Consider the following 24,544-nt stretch of genomic DNA (forward strand, 5'->3'; position numbering starts at 1 on the left):
GGTAGGGTGCTGAATGAATACTTCACATCTATCTTCACACAAGAGAATGAGGATGTAGATATGGAAATTAGAGAGAGAGACTGTAAGGTTCTTGAGCAAATTGTCAAAGGGAGTGACAAGGTATTGGAGGTTTTGGAAGGCTTAAAAGTGGACAAATCTCCAGGTCCAGACGATTTGTGTCCCAGGATGCTGTGGGAGGTGAGGGTGGAGATAGCAGGGGCTATAACCCTAATTTTTAATTCCTCTCTGGCCACGGGGGAGGTGCCAGAGGACTGGAGAACAGCTAATGTGGTCCCACTATTTAAGAAAGGTTGTAGAGATAAGCCAGGGAACTACAGACCAGTGAGTCTCACATCAGTGGTAGGGAAACTATTGGAGAAAATTCTGAAGGAGAGAATCTATCTCCACTTGGAGAGGCAAAATTTGATTAGGAATAGTCAGCATGGCTTTGTCAGAGGGAGGTCATGCCTAACAAATTTGATTGAATTTTTTGATCATGTGACCAGGTGTGTAGATGAGGATAGTGCAGTTGATGTAGTTTACATGGATTTCAGCAAAGCCTTTGACAAGGTCCCACATGGGAGACTTATCAAGAAAGCAAATGCACATGGGATACAAGGTAACTTGATAAGGTGGATTCAAAATTGGCTTAGCTGTAGGAGACAGAGAGTGATGAAAGAGGACTGTTTTAGTGACTGGAAGCCAGTGTCCAGTGGCGTACCACAGGGATCTGTGCTGGGTCCCCTATTGTTTGTCATTTATATAAACGACATAGATGACTATGTGGGATCAGTAAGTTTGCGGATGACACAAAGATTGGCCGAGTGGTTAACAGTGAGGTGGAGTGTCTTAGGTTACAGGAAGATATAGACGGGCTGGTCAAATGGGCAGAAATGTGGCAGATGGAATTTAACACTGAAAAGTGTGAGGTGATACACTTTGGAAGGAGTAATGTGACACAGAAGTATTCAATGAATGGCCTGACACTGGGAAGTTCCGAGGAACAAAGGGACCTTGGCGTGTTTGTCCATAGATCTCTGAAGGCAGAAGGGCAGGTTAATAGGGTGGTGAAAAAGGCATATGGGACACTTGCCTTTATCAATCGAGGCATAGATTACAAAAGCAGGGAGGTCATGTTGGAGTTGCACAGAACTTTGGTAAGGCCACAGCTGGAGTACTGTGTGCAATTCTGGTCGCCATATTATAGGAAGGATGTGATTACATTGGAGGGGGTGTAGAGGCGATTCACCAGGATGTTGCCTGGGATGGAACATTTAAGCTATGAAGAGAGGCTGGATAGGCTTGGGTTGTTTTTGCTGGAGCAGAGAAGACTGAGGGGTGACCTGATCGAAGTGTACAAGATTATGAGGGGCATGGACAGGGTGGATAGGGTGCAGCTGTTCCCCTGAGTTGAAGGGACAGTTACGAGGGGTCACAAGTTTAAGGTGAGGGGTGGGAGGTTTAAGGGGGATTTGAGGAAGAACCTTTTTTACCCAGAGGGTGCTGACAGTCTGGAATGCCCTACCTGGGAGGGTGGTAGAGGCAGGTTGCCTTACATCCTTTAAAAAGTACCTGGATGAGCACTTGGCACGTCATAACATTCAAGGCTATGGGCCAAGTGCTGGCAAATGGGATTAGGTAGACAGGTCAGGTGTCTTCAATGCATCGGTGCAGACTCGATGAGCCGAAGGGCCTCTTCTGCACTGTCTTATTCTGTGATTCTACGATAAATGTTATTTCAACTGTCTTTAGAAATAACTGGTTGGCATTCTTCCATCTACGAAAACAATCCATTAAGGTGGGGTCTCTTCTCTTGGTGCACCTTTGCTGATGTCTGTGAAGGCCCATCCTTGAGAGGCAGGTTCTACCACAAGTGCTACACGTGAAGCTACCAAGTGATGCTGTGAGTTATTGTTTTTGACATTGGCACCTGTTGCCAAGCTGCTGTCGCAATTGGTCGTCATAGTAGTGCACACCAGTCCCCAGAATGTGTCGCCACATCCCTCTTTCTCCAGCTGGTGACTCCCAAGTGCAATAGTCGACATTTAGTGCCTTCATGTCATGCTTGCAAGCATCCTTGAAGCGGAGCTTTGAGCGCTCCACTGGTAGTCTGGCCCCAGTTACCTCACCGTACAGAAGGTCCTTGGGTACATGACCGTCTTCCATCCTGCGGACGTGTCCAATCCACTGAAGCCACCTCTGTTTGATTGTCAACACACTTGGGAGCTCTGCCTTTGGGAGGACTGCTGCATTTGTGATTTTGTCCTGCCAGAATATACCCATAATGTGCCGCAGACAGAGAAAATGGAAATTATTGAGCTTGTTTTCCTGCTAGCGGCACGTCACCCATGTTTCAAAGCCATACAGCAAGGTGCTGAGAACACAGGCCTTATAAACCATCAGCTTGGTCCTAAGGGTCAGCTTAGTATTATCCTAAGCACATTTCGCGAGTTGGTCAAAGGTGGTAGCTGCTTTCCCTATGCCTGTATTGAGGCTCTGCATCAAGGGACAGATTGTCTGTCACCGTGGACCCAAGGTGGCAGAATTTGCTAACCACTTCCAGTGGGGTGTTATTTGGTGTGATCAAGGGCGGAGATGCAAAACCTTGTCCCATGACCACAGTTTTCTTGATGCTTATAGTCAAGGAGAACAAGTTACATGCATGGGAGAGATAGTCCATGAGTGGCTGTAGCTGAGTTTCTGCGTGAGCAACTAGTGCAGTATCAGCAAAGAGAATTTCTCAGATAAGGACGTGAGTACTTATATGAAATACAATACGCAGATCACAACATTTAACTTCCAAATCCATTGAAACTCCTTTATCTACTGTCTTTAGGCATTTTTACATTAAACATACCTGCATGTGATAGTGAGACTCAGGGTTTTTGATATTACAGTTTTACCTGATGTCAGTAACCACTAATTGTAGTAACTCCCTTGTGGCTGATAAAGTAGCTATTTTAAATTATGTTTGAGCCTATTGTTGGCTTTGGTCCCTTGGTGGTACCATAGAGCAGGCCAAGGTGCTGGGCCTCAAGTGGCATCACCAATGTTGGCAAAGGAATGTGGAAAATATAGAGGAAATGCCACAGTAAATTTAAAACAATATTGTAAAACTTTGTTGCCATAAATAGTCACTTGGAGCTGTCAGTTTTCCTCTAAGCTACACGTTCATCCTCAGATTCCACTTTTTCTCAAGGCCTGAATCCCTGCCTGGAGTAGATGCTTGGCCTGCCCTTCCGACCAACCTTGCTGGCACCTTGCCCACTCATCCATTCAGGCCTCTTCCCATTCCCCCAATCTCCAACTATACGACTTAAGAGTCCACAACCACACAGATGCTCTTCTACGAATTTCTATCCCACCTCTCTGCTGTATCTGCATTTGAGCATCATGGCAATAACTGCACCTCCTCCCGAGAATCTTTTAGGCTGTACTTTATGTTTTCCATGGGTGGAACATATTACCTTCAAATTAAACTTTGAGGACAAGGGCATGTTTCCTTGTGAGGGTAAATCAATCACTTAAAATTTCTAATTCCTGCTGACATCCTGAATCAACATCTGTCCCACCCTCATTTCTGCACATAAAACCTCTGCTTCCACCTCAACATGCTCAATTAAATCTAGGTGGTTGGGAAGGGTAAGACCATCAGCAGAGGGAAGGATAGATCACTGGAACCTCCTCCTCAGAGAAAATGGCTGGCTTCCTCCCACCCCACCAACCCCTCCAGCTGAGATCATTTCCTGCCTTTTCTTCCCCTATTCTGTTGCTGATCTCTCTTCCTCTCCCCAGACACCCAGCCTCCCATTTACCTGGTTCCAACTGTGCCTCCATCCACTAAATTGCTTGATCTGAATACAGTGCTTGCTCTTGATTCCTCTTGGGCGACACCACTGGAGATCAAATGGATGAGTGAACAATGGTGTGGTACTGAACCACAGACCTGAAAGTTCCCACATTTGCTCTCTGCACTGAACTACCTATTCTCAGATTAAACCATGGATGGGACAAATCAAATTGGTCAAGGTCCACATACAGCGGCCTCTTACCCGCTCTTGATCTCTTCATTGAAAACTGTCGGCGAGACATTGGTCGTCTCAATTTCTCTGCCCCCCTCACTCACTCTAACCTGTCCCCCTCTGAACTTGAGGCACTCCGTTCTCTCAGGTCTAACCCCGACATGGTCATCAAACCTGCAGACAAGGGTGGTGCTGTTGTTGTATGGCGTACCGACCTCTACCTTGCAGAAGCTCAACGCCAACTCACAGACACCTCTTCCTACCTCCCTCTGGACCATGACCCCACCACCGAACATCAAGCCACCGTCCAAAGGACTGTCACTGACCTCATCTCCTCTGGAGATCTTCCCTCTACAGCTTCCAACCTCATAGTCCCGCAACCCCGGACAGCCCGCTTCTACCTCCTTCCCAAAATCCACAAACGGGACTGTCCCGGCAGACCCATTGTGTCAGCCTGCTCCTGCCCCACTGAACTTATTTCTTCCTATCTAGACTCTATCTTTTCTCCGCTGGTCCAGTCTGTTCCCACCTACATCCGTGACTCTTCTGACGCCCTACGTCATTTTGACAATTTCCAGTTTCCTGGTCCCAACCGCCTCCTCTTCACTATGGACGTCCAATCGCTCTACACCTCCATCCCCCACCAGGATGGTTTGAGGGCTCTCCGCTTCTTCCTGGAACAGAGGCCCAACCAGTCCCCATCCACCAACACCCTCCTCCGCCTGGCTGAACTTGTTCTCACATTGAACAACTTCTCCTTCAACTCCATGCATTTCCTTCAAGTAAAAGGTGTCGCTATGGGTACCCGCATGGGTCCTAGTTATGCCTGTCTTTTTGTGGGATATGTCGAGCATTCTTTGTTCCAGTCCTACTCAGGCCCCCTCCCCCAACTCTTTTTCCGGTACATTGATGACTGTATCGGTGCCGTTTCCTGCTCCCGCCCCGAACTAGAAAACTTTATCAACTTTGCTTCCAATTTCCACCCTTCTCTCACCTTTACATGGTCCATCTCTGACACTTCCCTTCCCTTCCTCGACTTCTCTGTCTCCATCTCTGGGGATAGGTTGTCTACCAATATCCATTATAAGCCCACTGACTCCCACAGCTACCTCGACTACACTTCTTCACACCCTACCTCCTGTAAGGACTCCATTCCATTCTCCCAGTTTCTCCGTCTCCGACGCATCTGCTCTGAGGATGCTACCTTCCATGACGGTGCTTCTGATATGACCTCCTTTTTCCTCAACCGAGGATTTCCCCCCACTGTGGTTGACAGGGCCCTCAACCGTGTCCGACCCATTCCCCGCACCTCTACCCTCACCCCTTCCCCTCCCTCCCAGAACCGTGACAGGGTTCCCCTTGTCCTCACTTTTCATCCCACCAGCCTCCATATCCAAAGGATCATCCTCCGCCATTTTCACCACCTCCAGCGTGATGCCACTACCAGTCGCATCTTCCCCTCCCTTCCCCTGTCAGCATTCCGAAGGGATCGTTCCCTCCGCGACACCCTGGTCCACTCCTCCATTACCCCCACCACCTCGTCCCAGTCCCAGGGCACCTTCCCTTGCAATCGCAGGTGTAATACCTGCCCATTTACCTCCTCTCTCCTCACTATCCCAGGCCCCAAACACTCCTTTCAGGTGAAGCAGCGATTTACTTGTACTTCTTTCAATGTAGTATACTGTATTCGCTGCTCACAGTGTGGTCTCCTCTACATTGGGGAGACCAAGCGCAGACTGGGTGACCGCTTTGCGGAACATCTCCGCTCAGTCCGCAAGCAGGACCCTGAGCTTCCGGTTGCTTGCCATTTCAACACTCCCCCCCTGCTCTCATGCTCACATCTCTGTCCTGGGATTGCTGCAGTGTTCCAGTGAACATCAACGCAAGCTCGAGGAACAGCATCTCATCTACCGATTAGGCACACTACAGCCTGCCGGACTGAACATTGAGTTCAATAATTTCAGAGCATGACAGCCCCCCACTTTACTTTCATTTTTAGTCATTTTTAGTTATTTTTTCTTCCTTCTTTTTTTTTTACATTCCTTTTTACATTTTTTACAATTTTTTTTGCATTTATTTCATTTCATCTTAGTTTGTTCAGTTTGCTTACCCACTGTTTTTTTCAGGTTGTTTTTCTTCAGGTTTGCACTTGCTGCTGTTCAATATTCAGTATATTCACACCTAATCTGTACTAATGCTTTGTCTTTCAACACACCATTAACATATTGTTTGCCTTTGCTCCGTGACCTTTTGGTCAGCTATGTGGCCTGGTCCAATCTGCACCTTCTCCTTTGTTATCTCTTGCCCAACCCCCACCTCACTTGTTTATAATCTGTGACTTTTCTAATATTTGTCAGTTCCGAAGAAGGGTCACTGACCCGAAACGTTAACTCTGCTTCTCTTTCCACAGATGCTGCCAGACCTGCTGAGTGAATCCAGCATTTCTTGTTTTTGTTCCACATACAGTGACCACGTTAGATGCCAGAGAGAACAGAGAGGCCTTGGTTTTAAGACCAGTCACATGTTCAAACAGACTGCTAACATTCATTATTCAGATTCACAAAAAGATGTCTATTTGAGCAAGACATCAGAGTGCTACTGACACCTGTGGATCAGTACGTCACCACCTTTAGAAGCGATATTAACTGCAGAGATGGGGAGAGGTGAGGTGGTGAAAAGAAAACTACAATTCAGTAGTACCCCTTTACAAAAGTATGCCATTAGCAATGTAAACTTCATAAATATCTTATGCTTTCAATGTTTCTGGTTTTCAAACCTTAGTAAAATTTTTCATAATTCAGATCTAGTCAATTCTCCAAATTGAAAAATGAAGTAAATCACAACCTACAGCTTCACTTTTCTTTTTAAAATCAAACTTACCATATCTAATTAAGTTAAAGAAAAATTACCTTAGTTTTTGTGAGCACAAGGTGAACTCAGAGTTAAATGACCTCTCTTACCTTTGTTCTGCCTGCATGTAATTTTTTTGGGTATAATTAATAAGGCCTTGGAGTTTCCACGTCTCAGCCAGGTCAGGATAAGAACTTATAAGATCCTTTGCAATCTATCAGGTGAATGGAGGACACATTACTTTATTACTTCTAAATTCTGCTAAATATCTGTTTAATATAACTGGATTGTTACTGATGGGAAGAAACATCAGCAAAAACACTAAGATCTAAATTTTATATACATAATTTTACTTTTAGCACAATTCTTTTTTCTTTGCTTACGAGGAATAAAAGGCAAGTATTCAAAACAGCAGGTTACAGTTACATTTACAATGTAAAAATAATGTTGACAACTGTTGGAACATTAACTTCATGTGCATTTTTATATCTTTAATCAGCAATTTAAAGCAGAAACCCACCTGAGATGCTTTTTTCATCAGACCCTTGTTCAAATAAGCTTGGCCCTTCATGGCAAGTAGTGCTGGTTCATTGGTGCTAGGAAGCTGGAAAGGTAGCAACATCCACAGCATTATATAAAGATCAGTCAATTGTTTTCTAAACTACCCATAACATTTCAATTCCTCCTCTGGACAAGGTAAATCCTGCACAGTTGATAGAAACAGAATTCAGAGTTATTTATGAGTTCACACAAAGTATCTACTCAGAGTGCTTAGAAAATCTCCCTAAACTATGTGAACTTTAAGAAAATATTAGCAGTGAATCAATGAATTGTAGACCATAAGCGGAACATTAGTCTAACACTAAATTCTGCTGTTTAATTTGAAGTACAATGCAGATGACCAGGATTCAGCAGCATTGTGATCACCCACAGCCATGTCACTTCGCCCTGTGCTCATGGCTAAGCAGACGTTATAAAATACCAGTCTATTAAACCAAAAGGTTAAGACAGCGTTTCTGAAAAGCCTAAAATTAATAGTGATAAAAAATAATACTGTAGAACTCCAGTTCTGCAGCAAGAGATCCACTGGGGGCAATTTGATTTTCACTCCATGCCAGTAATCATCTACAAAACTTCTGAATGCAATTTATATTAACATTAATAGAAAAAGCAACAGTACTTCATATCAGACACACAATGCAGGATTTTAATATGTAAGAGTATCATACCTGTTCCAAGATGCCAAAGGCTTTCTCTGCATTATTTGGGTCACCCGATCTGACCATAGCTTCCGCTTGTAAATGAAGCAACTGGTGTTTTTGTTGAAGGTTACCATCACAGTCACTGCTTTCCAACAGTTCCAGACCTTTCAGCATGAATCACAAACACAAACTGAAAACTTAAGCGATCAGCTCCGAATGTGGCTCCACTGAATTACATATAAAAGTCTTAATATTGTTTTTGCAAATTTACAGCTGGAACTGAATTAGTTAATTTTCAACTACAAACACAAGGATTGATATGAATTTTATTTGTCCCTGTACACACAAGAGGCTGGTTTTAATGGGCCCCCTCGAGAAGGGTGAGGAGACAAGGGGCTCACAGAATTGTGAGGGGAGGCGGTGGGGGTGGGTGGTGCCAGAATGCCTGTCGCCTTCCCGTCACATTATGATAAAGTCGGGGGGCGGGGAAGGCCAAAGACTGCCTTCCCGCCCAGAGGCCAATTGAGACCCTTAAGTGGTCTATTATTATTATTATTATTAGTTCTTCCCACTGCCACTGGAATTAAAGCAGCAGCGAGGAAGGAAGGGGCCTCCCCCACACGAGGAGATCATCCAGTGAAATGAGGCAGCCTCCCTGTGGACTTGGGGGGAGGGCTCATCGATCGTCAGTCTGTGGCCCAGAGAAGCTGGCAAACAACCCACCTCCCTTAACACCGCCTCCACTGCACTCATTGTCCGCCCTCCACCCCCCATCGCCGGGGCCTGCTGGACTGGCCCCAGCAACCTCGCCTCACTTACCTGAGGCTCTCTAGTGCTGGGCCTGCTCCCAGGCCTCTTGTAAGTACTGGCAGCGGCCACCTCTCCTGGTGGCATTGCCGGTACTAATGAGCTGCCGGCCCTCTGATTGGCCAGCAACTCTTGGAGGTGGGATTCCTGCCTTTAAAGGGATGGGGATCCCGGCGCCAGGCCATTAACTGCCCGAGTGCAGTTGAATCCCACCGGGGTGGGGGGGTGTACTCCGAAAGGCCAAGTTAGCCCATCGCGCGACTAAGTTCAACCCTGGTAGTGCAGTGCCATGGCACACCAATATGTTGAACTACAGAATTTTAGGATATGGCTTGCTGTTCATTATCATCCAAGAGATGGGGTGATGGGGGTGGGGTTGGGCAAATGACACAGGCAGTTAATCCAATGTAGCTTCCAGAGGACAATATAGAACAAGTCACCAGCTGACTTCTTGATTATGGTTAAAGCATGAAATCAATAATCTAAACAACACAAATGGATAGGATATAAAAATTGCAAGAGTACATTGTGATAATTACCAATAAACCTATAACTTCAAACTGAGCTAAAATTAAAACACACTAAGATGCAAGTCAAAAAAGTTCAACAGAAATATCAAATCCACCTAATCACTAATCAGTTTTTAAATCTACACTGAATGATAGTCTTTGAGCAAGCTGAATATGCCATGGGCTTCAATGGGAACAATAATCATGACTCAGGTCTGGTTTTGATCAATTTCTTGAGGCAAGTTTTCAAATAATGTTACTTTATAATATCATCCATAAAACAACATAAACCATCAGAATAACATTATAGTTAACAGTTTCTCAGACTACAAATGATACTTATTTCTAATCAATTCATTTACAGATCTGCAAAAGCTGTATTACTGGACATAATTTGTTATGAGTTATCCTTCTCATTGTCCAAAATCTCCCTTCCAGTATAAAACAAAAGCCCCTTAGTACATCGGGAGTGTGAGTATAGGAACAAGCCGAGAAGAAGTTTGGCAAGAGGAAGAGGAGATGTTGTTGTTGTGATCATTTAAAGTGAGGAAAATATGTTGTCTGCCTCTAGAGAACAGGCAGCACCTGACAAGTGATGGGGTGGGAAATGGCAATTCAGAAATCTACGTTTGTTAATGCCATGAATGATTACAGGCCTTTAACTCATACATCAGGACATGTGTTTCTTGTGTGGAAAAAATCCAGTTCTCTTGACTTTCAATTGGAGGCATCCTTTCCAGCATGACTAGTAGGGAAAATATCAAGGAACGAGAACAAAAGTGAAATTTGTGTATTGGTGAAAAATCTTTTGCAACCACATGCACACCGAGCCATAGCAACATTAACCTGATCATCACAATAGACTTATTCAAAAGGGTACATATGCCTCTTCAAGAAAGCTAGAAAAAAATCTGAAACAGATACGGACAATGAGAGAAAGGCTGAAAGGGAAACAGAAAAATGAGCATTAGATGCAAACAGACAACTGCTGAAAAGAGAAATGTTCATTTTTATCCAGGAACATCGATATGGGAAATCAATTAGTATATGATTATATGGTATGCAAACAAAAGAAAATTTCCTACCCAGCCTGCAAGAGTGAATTGTTTCTTCGCACTTGTGCATCCGGAGCTGGATCTCTGCTAGATAAAACCAAGCTATAATAGCTGAACGTGCCTGCTTTAACCCTGCAACACAAGTAATATTCCTCTCAGATCTTGTATGAGGCAGAACAAACGAAAGGAAAAAAAAAAATCAACAGTTTCAGCAAACACATTTATCTCTTTAGTGGCTAGGGCATATAGGTACCATAATGAAAAGTAGATCATAGAAGCAACCAACCATAACAAAATACTGAAAGTACACTTATACAGCCTCACCTTTTTCGAAAGCAGATGGCCAAAAGATAAAACTATAGACTGCCAACTAACATAATCAATAATAACTCAGCCGACGCATGCAAAGAGAAAATAAATCTGAACAGTGAGTATAGAAATGGACTTGGCACTGGACTCTGGGGTGGGGGAAAGGTACGGTCGATACAAATTTCTGCAGCTGTCTGCTTAATGGCGGACTTATCTCTCCAGAGTTGTGGAGTTCCGACTAGTTCATTAGGCACGGACTCAATGGGCCGAATGGCCTCCTTCTGAGCCAAAGATGACTCTATAAGGCACGATACCTCTCATGCATCATTCCATTCTATTTTATTCTACTTTGTAAAATATTATTGCTAAGAATCAAAACTGCAAAATGTGTCAAAATTGTTATTTGTATTAATGATCATTAGAATATCTGATCACACCACACCCCAAACTGCACATATAGGCAATTGAAATTCATTCCAATTTGTTTTAAATTTGATGACTTTTCTATTTTATTTGAGGTGAACATGTGGGCTCAGTAAAAGTAAACTACATCAGTGCTAGAGAGTGAAATATATTTCAACTTATATACTTTATAAGTCATCCAGGAGGAACTTGTGATGCTAAACCATCCAACTGCACTACTACAGACAGGGCAATTGAATCATATTGTCAGAAGGAGGCTTGTAGCATTGATTGATGTCACAGGTGATCCAGAAACACCCTGGATAAATCAAGGAACTTGTACATGGTATACTTGGGCCACCCAATCCCAGATACCCATATCAGGAACTCACAAACTACATACAGCATTGCCAAATAGCATGCAGTTCTCTGTACTCTGCCCAGACAGCTTGGTTTAACTCCAACTATTTTCATTTTCAACTTCATGCATGAATCACCCTCTCGAAATGAATCTGCCAATTTAATGTGCATGTGTGCATATGTCAAGTTAGGAGAGTTTTGTGCTTGGAGCCAATAACCATTAGAAACTGGACTGAAATTTGTCCAACTCATTTCAGGGAGGATGCTTTCCTGAACTTGGACTGATGTGAACCCAGGACCAGATTGAAAAGGAAACACACAAAATGTAGTAGCTGAAAAGTCAACACAAATCAACAGACCAATTGTAAACACAAAAATCAACATTAAAATATTAACTTTTGCATGATTAAGACATTTATTTTTAATAAAGTATGAGAGAGAGCAATCAAATACATTTTCCGAGGATTGCTGAACAACAGAGACATTGGGCAGGATTTTGTTCTGCCCTTGGAGGCGGGCATCAAACGGCAGGGGCCACTGTTCCCGGCGTCACCTGGGCCTACGCCATTCTGTCCGGGGCGGGGAAGGCCAAGGATGACCTTCTCACCCCAGGCCAATTGAGGCTGTTAAGTGGCCAATTAATGACCACTTTAGGGCCCCTTACCATCTCCACCTCAGCTATGCGGAGGATAGAGGGTCCCGCCGTCTTGAGGAGACACAACTAGGTAATACCTAGCGGCCTCCCAGTGGAATTGTGGAGTCTCTCCTTTGGGGGCAATCCATGGCCCCTGGCGGCGATGGCCACCCCCCCGGGAAGACCCTGTCACCAGGCTCCGTCTGGCCCTGACTCCACTTACTTCTCCCAGTGTCTTCCAATTATCCAGTAGCTCTGGAGGCGGGAGCTCGTCCCTTAAAGGATCACGCCCCTGACAGCGAGCAGTTAATTGTCTGCCAGCCATGAAAATAGCAACGGGGGCCAACAGAGGGCCGAGGCAGAGTCTCCTCCCACCTTCCGGCCCACCACTGGAACCCCCATCCCTAGAATAAAACCCAGCACATTATATATGGTGTATTACATTTGTTTGGTAGATTTCCTACTGCACAAGCACAATTTCCCAAAAAGAGTCACCCTCAAAAAATAACTACCTTCAGTAAGGTTCTTTGCTGCTTCTTCATATTTCTTTTCTTGCATTGCTTTGATTCCAACTCCAATAAGGCCTAGCCCATTTGTTGCTTCCATTTTATTAAGTCTTGAATAACACTGAAAAGCTTCTTCACTAAAGCACTCTGAATAAAATGAGAGGATAGTATAGTAACAGAATCCTTCAGCAATTCACAGATTATACACCACTGCAAATTGGATAGAAAGATTTCCTACCTGTTAGTGTCATCCTCAATCTTTAAATAAAAGGTATCCTCAGCACACTATAGAAGTTTGCCACCAACAGCGTCCATGGCAAGCTCCTAGAGTGTGTGAAGGACACTAGCACTGAAGAACAAATATTTTTGCACAGTAGCATGTTTCGAAAAAGCACCAACTACAAAAATACACCTGCAAAAGTGCTAGTAGATCAACGCATCGCTAAACACGTTCAATGCCATTGGGTTAAAACTTGCCTAGAAGACAACTGAACCCCTAGAATATTTTTCTGTAACCTGCACCGCATACCCTGCATTTAAAATAAACCCTGTAAGACACAGAGTTCTGGATCAATAAATTGCATTCTTATTCTTTCCAAAGTACTTTTGTGAATTGCAGATGTCATTTTTATCCTCAGGATGAAAAGTGCTCCTTCCCACATTTTGCATTTAGTGCCAACATCACACACACAGATTAATCTAGCACTGCCCGAGGGAACGCCCTCAGTTCTATCTCAATAATACTTCTCAACACCAACCTCAAGACAGTGCTTCTTGCAGTATCAGTATCACTCGCTTCACTTTTCGCACTATTGATCTTTATTGTTTCTCTGTGTGAGACTGACAATTTGTGTCAAATTATGAGAAATTTTAAGCTATGGAGAAACACCTCAACCACCAGGTGTCAGTTGGACAAAAATGTTATTATTTTGAAAGCACAAAAATAACTACCTGTCTGGATAAAATGCATGCTGAGTACTTCTAGCGAAGATGAAGAATTAGGATACTGGGCTATCAAAACCTCACAAGCTAGTTTTAGCTTGTCTTCTTCATGTGGCAGCTGAAATAAAGAAGTTTCAAAAAAGTTATATAATTCTATTTTCAAAAACACGAGCATCTGATTTTATACAACCTTAACAAAAGTAAAACATAGCATTTCCTGAGTAATGTATTCAGTTCAGTTGATGACATTGGAATCTTAAAAACTTGGAAATTAATTATTTTTTGCATATAATAGACATGTCACAAGTGCTTACATTGCACTTATATCCCACTGAATTCCTATTCACCTGTGCAGGAGTTTTCAACCTTTTCTGTGTAAGGGATCACTGCAGACATTTCCAAAAGTCATATGCAAATACTGACACATTCACAGATTTTCAAAACGCTTTGGGGCAAGCACGAGTGTGGGCACAAATTGAAGACTGCATTCTTGGAAGGTGGCTCTGGAACCCGACTGCTCTGGACCACACTGCAATTTTCAAAGAATGGTTGGGGTTGGGGAGCTGGGAGCTCACACGGCTCCAACTGACTGCCTGTTTTTAGCTCCCCGAGGAGCTTGTTAAAAGGCTGCGAAGGGCCAGAAGGGAATTTTCAAAGAGGAGAGTGGGAGGAGCAAATGGTCCGGTGCATGTAAATGCTTAGCTGTTGGGAGCAATGCGGTCGGACATCGCTTGATGTAGACAACTATTCAAAGAAATCGATAAAAAAAAAGCATGATTGAAACATAGTGCTTCACCTGCCTACTTGTTTACTGTTTGGCCACTTGTTTGCACCGTAACGCTGCTGGCTCTCTGATCTGCTGCCTGCACCATTCTGCAAGGCAACAGCAAGCCTGTCATGGCTGCCATCTGCCTTTCAACATTGTAATCTGGAGCTGCTTCCCGTCTCCATGCTGGTCCCAGCACCGCTGATTGTATGCCACAATCTCCCCTGGCCCAATTAGATAATTTACATTTGAAGACAGCATTGCACCAACACAATGACAAGGTGCAGGGTCGGGACCCAGAAATTGTCCAAGCATCAACGGAATGGAAATTAAGACAGTGGGCTGGATTTTCAAACAACTGTCAGCTGCCAAATGAAAACACAATCACTGCAGAAAACATCTTCCATTGCACAGTAAAATCGATAACATACTGATGTCAATACAGAATTCTTAAGACACTGCTCTCATGTTGATCCTGAGATTTCCAGACACTAGTTTGAAAATCAGCGAGTGTATTACAATGCGCAGCACAAACCATAACTACTACTGCTACTATTTCTGGTGTTAAGCTGTTCCAGTAGAGCGAGAACACTGACATCTACCCAATAATGTGAAAAATTGGCCAGGTACGTTCTGTTCACAAAAGATGACAAATCCAATCTGGCCAATTACCACCCCATCAGTCTCAATCATCAGAAAACAGAAGGAAGGGGTCATCAACGGTGCTTTCAGATGGCATTTACTCAGCAATAACCTAATTACTTATACTCCGTTTGGGTTTCGCCAGGATCACTCAGCTCCATACATCATTACAGCCTTGGTCTAAACATGGGACAAAAGAGCTGGAATTTCAGAAGTGACGTGAGGGTGACTGCCCTTAACATCAAAGCAGCATTTGACTGAGTGTGGCATCAACCCTAGTAAAAGTAATGTCAATGGGAATCGGGGAAAACTCTCCACTGCCTCGAGTCCTAACTAACACAAAGGAGGATGACTGTGGTTGTTGAAGGCCACTCTTCAGAGCCCCATAACATCACCAAAGGAGTTCCTAAGCCCGATCATCTTCAGCTCATTCATCAATGACCTTCCACCCAACAAAAGGTCAGAAGTGGGGATGTTCACCAATGATTAAACAGTGTTCAGTACCATCTAACACTCCCCAGACAATGAAAGAGTTTATACCCACATGTAAGACCAGCACAACATCCGACCTCAGGCTGGTAAGTAGAAAGTAACATTCACGCCACGCAAGTGCCAGGCAATGACCATCTCCAACGAGAGAATCTAACCACTTCCTCCTGACACTCAACGGCATTACCATCATCTAATTCCCCACCAACATCCTGGGGTCACCATTGACTAGAAACTTAACTGGACCAGTCACACAAATACTGTGGCTACAAGAACACAAGAACATAAGAAATAGGAGTAGCAGTAGGCCATTCAGCTTCTCAAGCCTGCCCGCCATTCAATAAGATCACGGCTGATCTGCCCCAAACCTCAACTCCTCTTTTGGGCCAGCTCCTCATAGCCCTCAACGCCCCGATATTTCAAAAATCTATCTACCTCCTCTTTAAATACTTTCAGTGATCTAGCCTCCCCAACTCTCAGGGATATAGAATTCCAGAGAGAAGAAATTACTTCAAATCTCAGTTTTAAATGAGTTATTCTGCAACTATGTCTCCTAGTTCGAGATTCCCCCACTAGTGGGAACACATTCTTAATATCTACCCTGTCAAGTTCCAATAAAATCACCCCTCATTCTTCTAAACTCTAATGAATAAAGGCCTAACCTGTTTAGCCGTTCTTGATAAGTCAACCCCTTCATCCCAGGAATCAGCCTAGTGAATCTCTTTTGAACTGCCTCCAATGCCAGTATATGCTTTCTTAAATACGAGGACCAAAACTGTACACAGTACTCCAGGTGTGGCCTCACCAACACCCTGTACAGTTGTAACAAGACTTCCCTATTTTTAAACTCCAAGCCCCTAGCAATAAAGGATTGAAGGCCGATAAATCACCTGGGCCTGATGGTCTGCATCCCAGAGTACTTAAGGAAGTGTCCCTAGAAATAGTGGATGCATTGGTGCTCATCGTCCAAGATTCTATAGACTCTGGAACAACTCCCACAGGTTGGAGGGTAGCTAATGTAACCCCACTATTTAAAAAGGGAGGTAGAGAGGAAGCAGGGAATTATAGACCAGTCAGCCTGACATCGGTCGTGGGGAAAATTCTGGAGTGCATTATCAAAGATTTTATAGCAGAGCACTTGGAGAACAATGGTAGAATCAGACAGCGTCAGCATGGATTTACGAAAGGGAAATTATGCTTGACAAATCGACTACAATTCTTTGAGGATGTAACTAGTAGAGTTGATGAGGGAAAGCCAGTAGATGTGGTTTATTTGGACTTTCAGAAGACTTTCGACAAAGTGCCACATCAGAGATTAGCGTGTAAAATTAAAGCGCATGGGATTGGGGGTAGTGTATTGCGATGGATAGAAAATTGGTTGGCAGACAGGAAACAAAGAGTAGGGATAAATGGGTCTTTTTCCGAATGGCAGGCAGTGAGTAGTGGGGTACCGCAGGGATCGGTGCTAGGACCCCAGCTATTCATAATATATGTTAATGATTTAGATGAGGGAACTAAATGTAATATCTCCAAATTTGCAGATGACATAAAACTGGGTAGGAGGGTGAGTTGGGAGGAGGATGCAGAGAGGCTTCAGGGTGATTTGGACAAGTCAAGTGAGTGGGCAAATGCATGGCAGATGCAGTATAATGTGGATAAACGTGAGGTTATCCAATTTGGTAGCAAAAACAGGAAGGCAGATTATCTGAACAGCTATAAACTGAGAGAGGGAAATATGCAACGAGACCTGGGTATTCTCGTACACCAGTCGCTGAAGGTAAGCATGCAGGTCCAACAGGTGGTAAAAAAGGCAAATGGTATGTTGGCCTTCATCGCGAGAGGATTCGAGTATAGGAACAGGGATGTCTTGCTGCAATTATACAGGACCTTGCTGAGGCCACACCTGGAATATTGTGTGCAGTTTTCGTCTCCTTATCTGAGGAAGGATGTTCTTGCTATTGAGGGAGTGCAGCGATTCCTGGGATGGCGGGACTAACGTATGAGGAGAGATTGAGTCGGTTAGGATTATATTCACTGGAGTTCAGAAGAGTGAGGGGGGATCTCATAGAAACCTCTAAAATTCTCACAGGACTTGACAGGGTAGATGCAGGAAGGATGTTCCCGATGGTGGGGGAGTCCAGAACCAGGGGTCATAGTCTAAGGATACGGTGTAAACCATTCAAGACTGAGATGAGGAGAAATTTCTTCACCCAGAGAGTGGTGAACCTGTGGAATTCGCTACCACAGAAAGCAGTTGAGGCCAAAACTTTGTATGTTTTCAAGGATATAGCTCTTGGGTTTAAAGGGATCAAAGGATACAGGGCGAAAGGGGGAACAGGTTACCGAGTTGGATGATCAGCCATGATCATAATGAATGGCGGAGCAGGCTTGAAGGGCTGAATGGCCTACTCCTGCTCCTATTTTCTAAGTTCTATGTTTCTATGTTAAAATTCCATTTGCCTTCTTAATTACTTGCCGCAGTACCTGTATGCTAACTTTTTGTGTTTCATGCACAGGAGCACCCAGATCCCTCTGTGCTGCACTTTTTTTTGAAGTCTCTCTCCATTTAAGTAATTGTCTGCCTTTTGATTCTTCCTACCAAAGTGCATGATCTCACACTTTCCGACATTAAACTCCATCTAAGTTATTACCCACTCAACCTATTTATCCCCTTGCAGATTCCTTATGTCCTCATCACAACATGCCCTCCCACCTATTTTTGTACAGTCAGCAAATCTGGATATATTACACTCTGCCCCCTCCTCCAAGTCATTAACATAGATAGTAAATAATTCATGGCCCTAGGACGCATCCTTGTGGCACTCCACTAGTTAACTCTTTCCAACCTGAAAAAGACTCCCTGTCTTCTGTGAGTTAACCAATCCTCAATCTATGCTAATACATTACCCCCAATACCGTAAGCTCCTATCTTGTGCAATAATATTTTATGCGGCACCTTATCGAATGCCTTCTGGAAATCTAAATACACTATATCTACCGGTTCCCCTTTATCCACTCTGCTTGTTATATCCTCAAAGGACTCTAGCAAATTTGTCAAACATGATTTCCCTTTCACAACACCACATTGACTCTGTTTGATTGCATTAAGCTTTTCTAAATGTCCTGCTATTTCTTCCTTAATAATGGACTCTAGCGTTTTCCCAACGACCGATGTTAGGCTGACTGGCCTATAGTTTCCTGCTTTTTGTCTCCCTCCCTTCTTGAACAGTGGCGTCACATTAGCGCTTTTCCAATCCGCTGGGAGCCTCCTGGAATCCAGTGAGTTCTGGAATATTTCGACCAATGCCTCCACTATCTCTGCAGCCACTTCCTTTAAAACCCTTGGATGCAGGCCATCAGGTCCTGGCGACTTGTCTGCCTTTAGTCCCACTAGTTTGTCAAATACTTTGTCCCTCATGATAGAGACTGTTACAAGATCTTTCCTCCCATTAGCTCCTTGCTTATCTGATATCTGTGAGGTCAGAGGCTGGGTATTCAACAACATTTAAGAAGCTCAACACCATCCAGGACAAAGCAGCCCACTTGATTGGCACCCCATCTACCACCGTAAACATTCACTCCTTCCACCAAAGGTGCAACATGACTGCAGTGTGTACCATCTAAAAGCTGCAGCAATTTGCCAAGGCTTTTTGACAGCACCTTCCAAACCCACAACCTCTACCACCCAGAAGGCCAAGGGCAGCAAGCGCATGGGAACACTACCACCTCTAAATTCCCTTTCAAGTCGCACACCATCCTGACCTGGAATTACAGTGCATTCTTTCATCATTGCTGGGTCAAAATCTTGGAACTCTCCAACAGCACTGTTGGAGTACTTTCACCACATGGACTGCAATGGTTCAAGAAGGCAGCTCATCACCACCTTCTCAAGGGCAACTAGAGATGGGCAATAAATGCTGGCCTTGCTAGTGATGACCATACCCTGTGAACGAATAAAACAAAAAACTTACTTTTGATAGAAATTTAATGTAGTCAGCGGAAAGCTTCTGATGGTTATCACTTGGAATCTTGTCCAGGGATGAAAGAACATTTTCAAAAGCAGTTATCAACTACACAGAGAATAGAGAGAATTAGCAATGCATTATGAACAAAAATAACAATACATTTATACTGCACCTTTCATGACCTCTGGATGTCCCAAAGCACTACATAGCTAAAGAAGTACTTCTGAAGTACTGTTATAAAGCAGGCAAATGCAGTAGCCAAATCACATAGAGCAAGGTCCCACAAACAAACAAATAAGTGACCCGATAATCTGTTTTAGTGGTTTAAATGAGGGTTAAATGTTAGCCAGGGAATTGGGAAAACTCCCCTGCTCTTCCTTAAAATGTACCATGGGATCTTTTATATCCAAAAGTGATGGCAAATGGGGGTTTGGTTTAATGTTTCATCCTAAAGATGCCCCAACAATGCAGTACTCCCTCACTACTGCACTAATGTGTTAGTCTAGATTGTGTGCTCAAGTTCTAGAGTGGGCTTGAACCAAGAACAACTTTCTGACTCGGAAGCAGGATTACTACCACTGAGCTGAGGCTGAAAAGGCACATACAACTGACAAAAATTATTGAATAATAATGAATTACCTTAATCTGTAATTCCTATTTAGGGCCTTCAAATCTATAATTTACTTTTTCACTATGTTCTAAGACCAAATCAGATTTATTTCCACCATCCTGAAGCAGGTCTTTCAACCCCCCTCTGAAAATCTTCTTTCTAAACTGCACAATTTATGGTGTTTGCTGGTTTAAAGTAAAAATGTGTCACAGCAGCTTAAATGGATTTTTGTTGTCATTGTAATAAGTCATAGAGGTTTGACCTCTGACTCACTGCAATGTCAAAAAAAAAAAGCAGTTTCAGCTGGGGGTGCAAACTCTGTTTTGTCAAAATCCTGGAAGGCCAACCACACAACATCTTAATGTTAATGCCTTACTGCCCCACAGCTGTCATGCAACCTACACAAGTAGATGTTGCAGACAATTTGTAAAATTTGACTGTAGTTTAATCTTTACAATTTCAAAACTCAGATTTCGATTACATACGAGAGCAAATATTTAAGATGTAACACCCAAGGTAATAAAACTCTTATCAAAGTCAGAGAAATATCATTGTCAGTTTATCAGGTTGTGGGATTTCAATGCTATAGTTAAGTGACCAAAGTACTTGAGAAGGTGAAAATCAATATTATTGAAGCTGAGTCTTGACTGGCTAGATTTCAACTGATAAGGCTCATTTAAGCTATTAGCAGGATCGTGAAGAAAACCTTTATAATATTATATATTATATGAAGAAAACCTTTATCTCCTTTTTTCCCAAGAGTAAATTTAATTGTTCCTCGACAATTTAGAAATTCTTTCCTGAAATGTAACATTTTTCTATAATATTAAAGTATATTCAGTGATTTTTTTTTTTGATATGCATGGTTTTAACTGACTACTTATTTCTGTCAGCAGAGTGGTTGTCGAATGAAGAAAAACATTGTATTAAATTCACCAGCAGACACACAAGAGCCTCTTCTGTGGCTGCATGCCAGCTTCTTCTAAACCAATAGGGTGCATTCTAGCACAAAGTATATGCAGGGTAGGTACATCCACAATTACGCTCCAGAATTGCAAAACAGATCCTACTAAGATTGGGGCTGGGGATAATTGCATTGCAATTAATTATTACTGTGAGTTCCCTGGTTCAGGGTTCAGGGCCTATCTTTGACCCACGAGAAGGGAAGGTACACAGGGAAAGCAAAGTAAATTTCTCTTGGTTTTCCAGACTGGGAGACCAATCCTCTATTCTGGAAGGGTTTGTAACCCCAGTTTGCTGCACCAAATAGTTGGTGGTTCAATTCTAAAAACAGCAACCACAAATTTCAATTCTGTACAGGAAAACAACTGAGTTAAGCATCGATTGCAAAAGATAAACTTCCACATTTTATCCCTTTGGAAGAAAATTAAAATGAATACAATAGTTTAATTTTATCTCTTATAATATGTAGTGTATTATTCATTTGAACACTTATGAAATGTAATTACTGATCACAAGTATCTTAATATGTATGAGGGGTCTTTACCAGTTGTTGGGTCTCATTATCCTGACTCTCTACTTTGTCTGCAAGTAACTGGATCATCTTCCTCCACAATTGATGGAGTTCTTGTTTCCCAACTCCATCATGTTGTTTTAGCTGTATCAATCGACTGAATGTTTTGGCAACCTGCAACAGAGATGTTACCAGGGATGAGGGGATTACAGTTCAGTACAGAGACTTGAGGAATTAGGGCTACTTCACTAAGATTAAGAAGTTATCATAATGTGCAAGATTATGAATGGTTATGATTTGGTAATTGCGCTAGTCAGAAAGATGTTAACATGATCATACAAATTTAAGATAATCATGAAAAGAATTAAGGAGATTAGAAAACAAATTATTTAGAGCTTAGACCCATCTCCTCACTCCTCAAAGCCTCTGCACCAACTACAAGGTGTAATTTAGGAATGTGATGGATTACACACCATTCGCCTAAATAGTTACAGCTCTAAATACATTCAAGAAGCCTGACACCATCCAGGACAAGAGCAGTTCACTTGATTGACCCCTGTACTTCTTTGGCCTCCTTATCTCGAGAGACAATGGGTAAGGTGGTCAGTGGCGTGTGGAGCAGCGCCTGGAGTGGCTATAAAGGCCAATTCTAGAGTGACAGGCTCTTCCACAGGTGCTGCAGAACAATTTGCTTGTCGGGGCTGTTACACAGTTGGCTCTCCCCTTGCGCTTCTGTCTTTTTTCCTGCCAACTGCTAAGTCTCTTCGACTCGCCACACTTTAGCCCCGCCTTTATGGCTGCCCGCCAGCTCTGGCGAACGCTGGCAACTGACTCCCACGACTTGTGATCAATGTCACAGGACTTCATGTCGTGTTTGCAGGCGTCTTTAAAGCGGAGACATGGACGGCCGGTGGGTCTGATACCAGTGGCGAACGCTATACAATGGGTCTTTGGGGATCCTGCCATCTTCCATGCGGCTCACATGGCCAAGCCATCTCAAGCGCCGCTGACTCAGTAGTGTGTATAAGCTGGGGATGTTGGCCGCCTCGAGGACTTCTGTGTTGGAGATACAGTCCTGCCACCTGATGCCAAGTATTCTCCGGAGGCAGCGAAGCTGGAATGAATTGAGACGTCGCTCTTGGCTGACATACATTGTCCAGGCCTCGCTGCCATACAGCAAGGTACTGAGGACACAGGCTTGATACACTCGGACTTTTGTGTTCCGTGTCAGTGCGCCATTTTCCCACACTCTCTTGGCCAGTCTGGACATAGCAGTGGAAGCCTTTCCCATGCGCTTGTTGATTTCTGCATCGAGAGACAGGTTACTGGTGATAGTTGAGCCTAGGTAGGTGAACTCTTGAACCACTTCCAGAGCGTGGTCGCCAATATTGATGGATGGAGCATTTCTGACGTCCTGTCCCATGATGTTCGTTTTCTTGAGGCTGATGGTTAGGCCAAATTCATTGCAGACAGCCGCAAATCTGTCAATGAGACTCTGCAGACACTCTTCAGTGTGAGATGTTAAAGCAGCATCGTCAGCAAAGAGGTTCCCTGATGAGGACTTTCCGTACTTTGGACTTCGCTCTTAGACGGGCAAGGTTGAACAACCTGCCCCCTGATCTTGTATGGGGGAAAATTCCTTCTTCTGAAGACTTGAACGCATGTGAGAGCAGTAGGGAGAAAAAAATCCCAAAAAGTGTGGGTGCAAGAACACAGCCCTGTTTCACGCCACTCAGGATATGAAAGGGGTCTGATGAGATGCTGCTATGTTGAATTGTGCCTTTCATATTGTCATGGAATGAGGTGATGATACTTAGTAGCTTTGGTGGACATCCAATCTTTTCTAGTAGTCTGAAGAGACCACGTCTGCTGATGAGGTCAAAGGCTTTGGTGAGATCAATGAAAGCAATGTAGAGGGGCATCTGTTGTTCGCGGCATTTGTCCTGTATCTGACGAAGGGAGAACAGCACGTCAATGGTCGAACTCTCTGCACGAATGCCACACTGTGCCTCAGGGTAGACGCGCTTGGCCAGCTTCTGGAGCCTGTTTAAAATGACTCGAGCAAAGACATTCCCCACTATGCTGAGCAGGGAGATTCCACGGTAGTTGTTGCAGTCACCGCGGTCACCTTTGTTTTTATAGAGGGTGATGATATTGGCATCGCGCATGTTCTGAGGTACTGCTCCCTTGTCCCAGCACAGGCAAAGCAGTTCATGTAGTGCTGAGTATAGCAGGCTTGGCGCTCTTGATTATTTCAGGGGCAATGCTGTCCTTCCCAGGGGCTTTTCCGCTGGCTAGAGAATCAATGGCATCACTGAGTTCAGATTTTGTAGGCTGTACGTCCAGCTCATCCATGACTGGTAGAGGCTGGGCTGCATTGAAGGCAGTCTCAGTGACAACATTCTCCCTGGAGTACAGTTCTAGGTAGTGCTCAACCCAGCGGTCCATTTGCTTGCGTTGGTCAGTGATTATGTCCCCCGATTTAGATTTGAGGGGGGCGATCTTCTTGATGGTTGGCCCAAAAGCTCTCTTAATGCCATCATATATTCCTCTGATGTTTCCGGTGTCTGAGGCCAGCTGAATATGACTGCATAGGTGTTGCCAGTAGTCATTTGCGCAGCGCCTGGCTGTTCTTTGTGCAGTGCTTCTGGCTGCTTTGAGTGCTACGGATGTTAACTCGCTGGGGGCTTTCTTGTAGTTCAATAGTGCAATGCGCTTAGCGGCTATGACAGGTTCCAGCTCTTCAATATGAGATTGAAACCAGTCTGCATTCCTCTTCGCACGTTTGCCGTAGGTGGTCAAAGCTGACTCATCGATGGCGTCTCTGATGTGGGCCCACTTGGTCTCAGCATCCCCTGTGGGAGTGTTTTGAAGGGCTGTTACAAGTGAATTTAGAAATTTTTGCAACAGCTGTGGATGAGAAATTCTGCTCGTGTTGATGCGCGGGTGGCCCTTCTGCTTGGAATGATGCAACTTCTTTGGTCTGAGTCTAACCTTGCT

General features: G+C 43.8%; 1 protein-coding gene across 1 annotated transcript in view; it reads right to left on the reverse strand.

Moving 5' to 3' along the window:
* Positions 1 to 24,544, reverse strand: part of skic3 (SKI3 subunit of superkiller complex) — a 146,721-nt gene that overhangs the window by 76,538 nt on the left and 45,639 nt on the right. Inside the window, exons 6-13 of the mRNA XM_068029718.1 lie at positions 21,578 to 21,718; positions 19,467 to 19,565; positions 13,608 to 13,716; positions 12,663 to 12,803; positions 10,476 to 10,577; positions 8,102 to 8,238; positions 7,393 to 7,476; positions 6,983 to 7,086 (exon numbers count right to left, since the gene is read on the reverse strand). Coding sequence (XP_067885819.1) covers positions 6,983 to 7,086; positions 7,393 to 7,476; positions 8,102 to 8,238; positions 10,476 to 10,577; positions 12,663 to 12,803; positions 13,608 to 13,716; positions 19,467 to 19,565; positions 21,578 to 21,718 — 917 coding nt within the window. The remainder of the gene's footprint in view (positions 1 to 6,982; positions 7,087 to 7,392; positions 7,477 to 8,101; positions 8,239 to 10,475; positions 10,578 to 12,662; positions 12,804 to 13,607; positions 13,717 to 19,466; positions 19,566 to 21,577; positions 21,719 to 24,544) is intronic.

This window comes from Heterodontus francisci, chromosome 4 (assembly GCF_036365525.1).
Source record: "Heterodontus francisci isolate sHetFra1 chromosome 4, sHetFra1.hap1, whole genome shotgun sequence".
In the NCBI taxonomy this organism is placed as follows: domain Eukaryota; kingdom Metazoa; phylum Chordata; class Chondrichthyes; order Heterodontiformes; family Heterodontidae; genus Heterodontus; species Heterodontus francisci.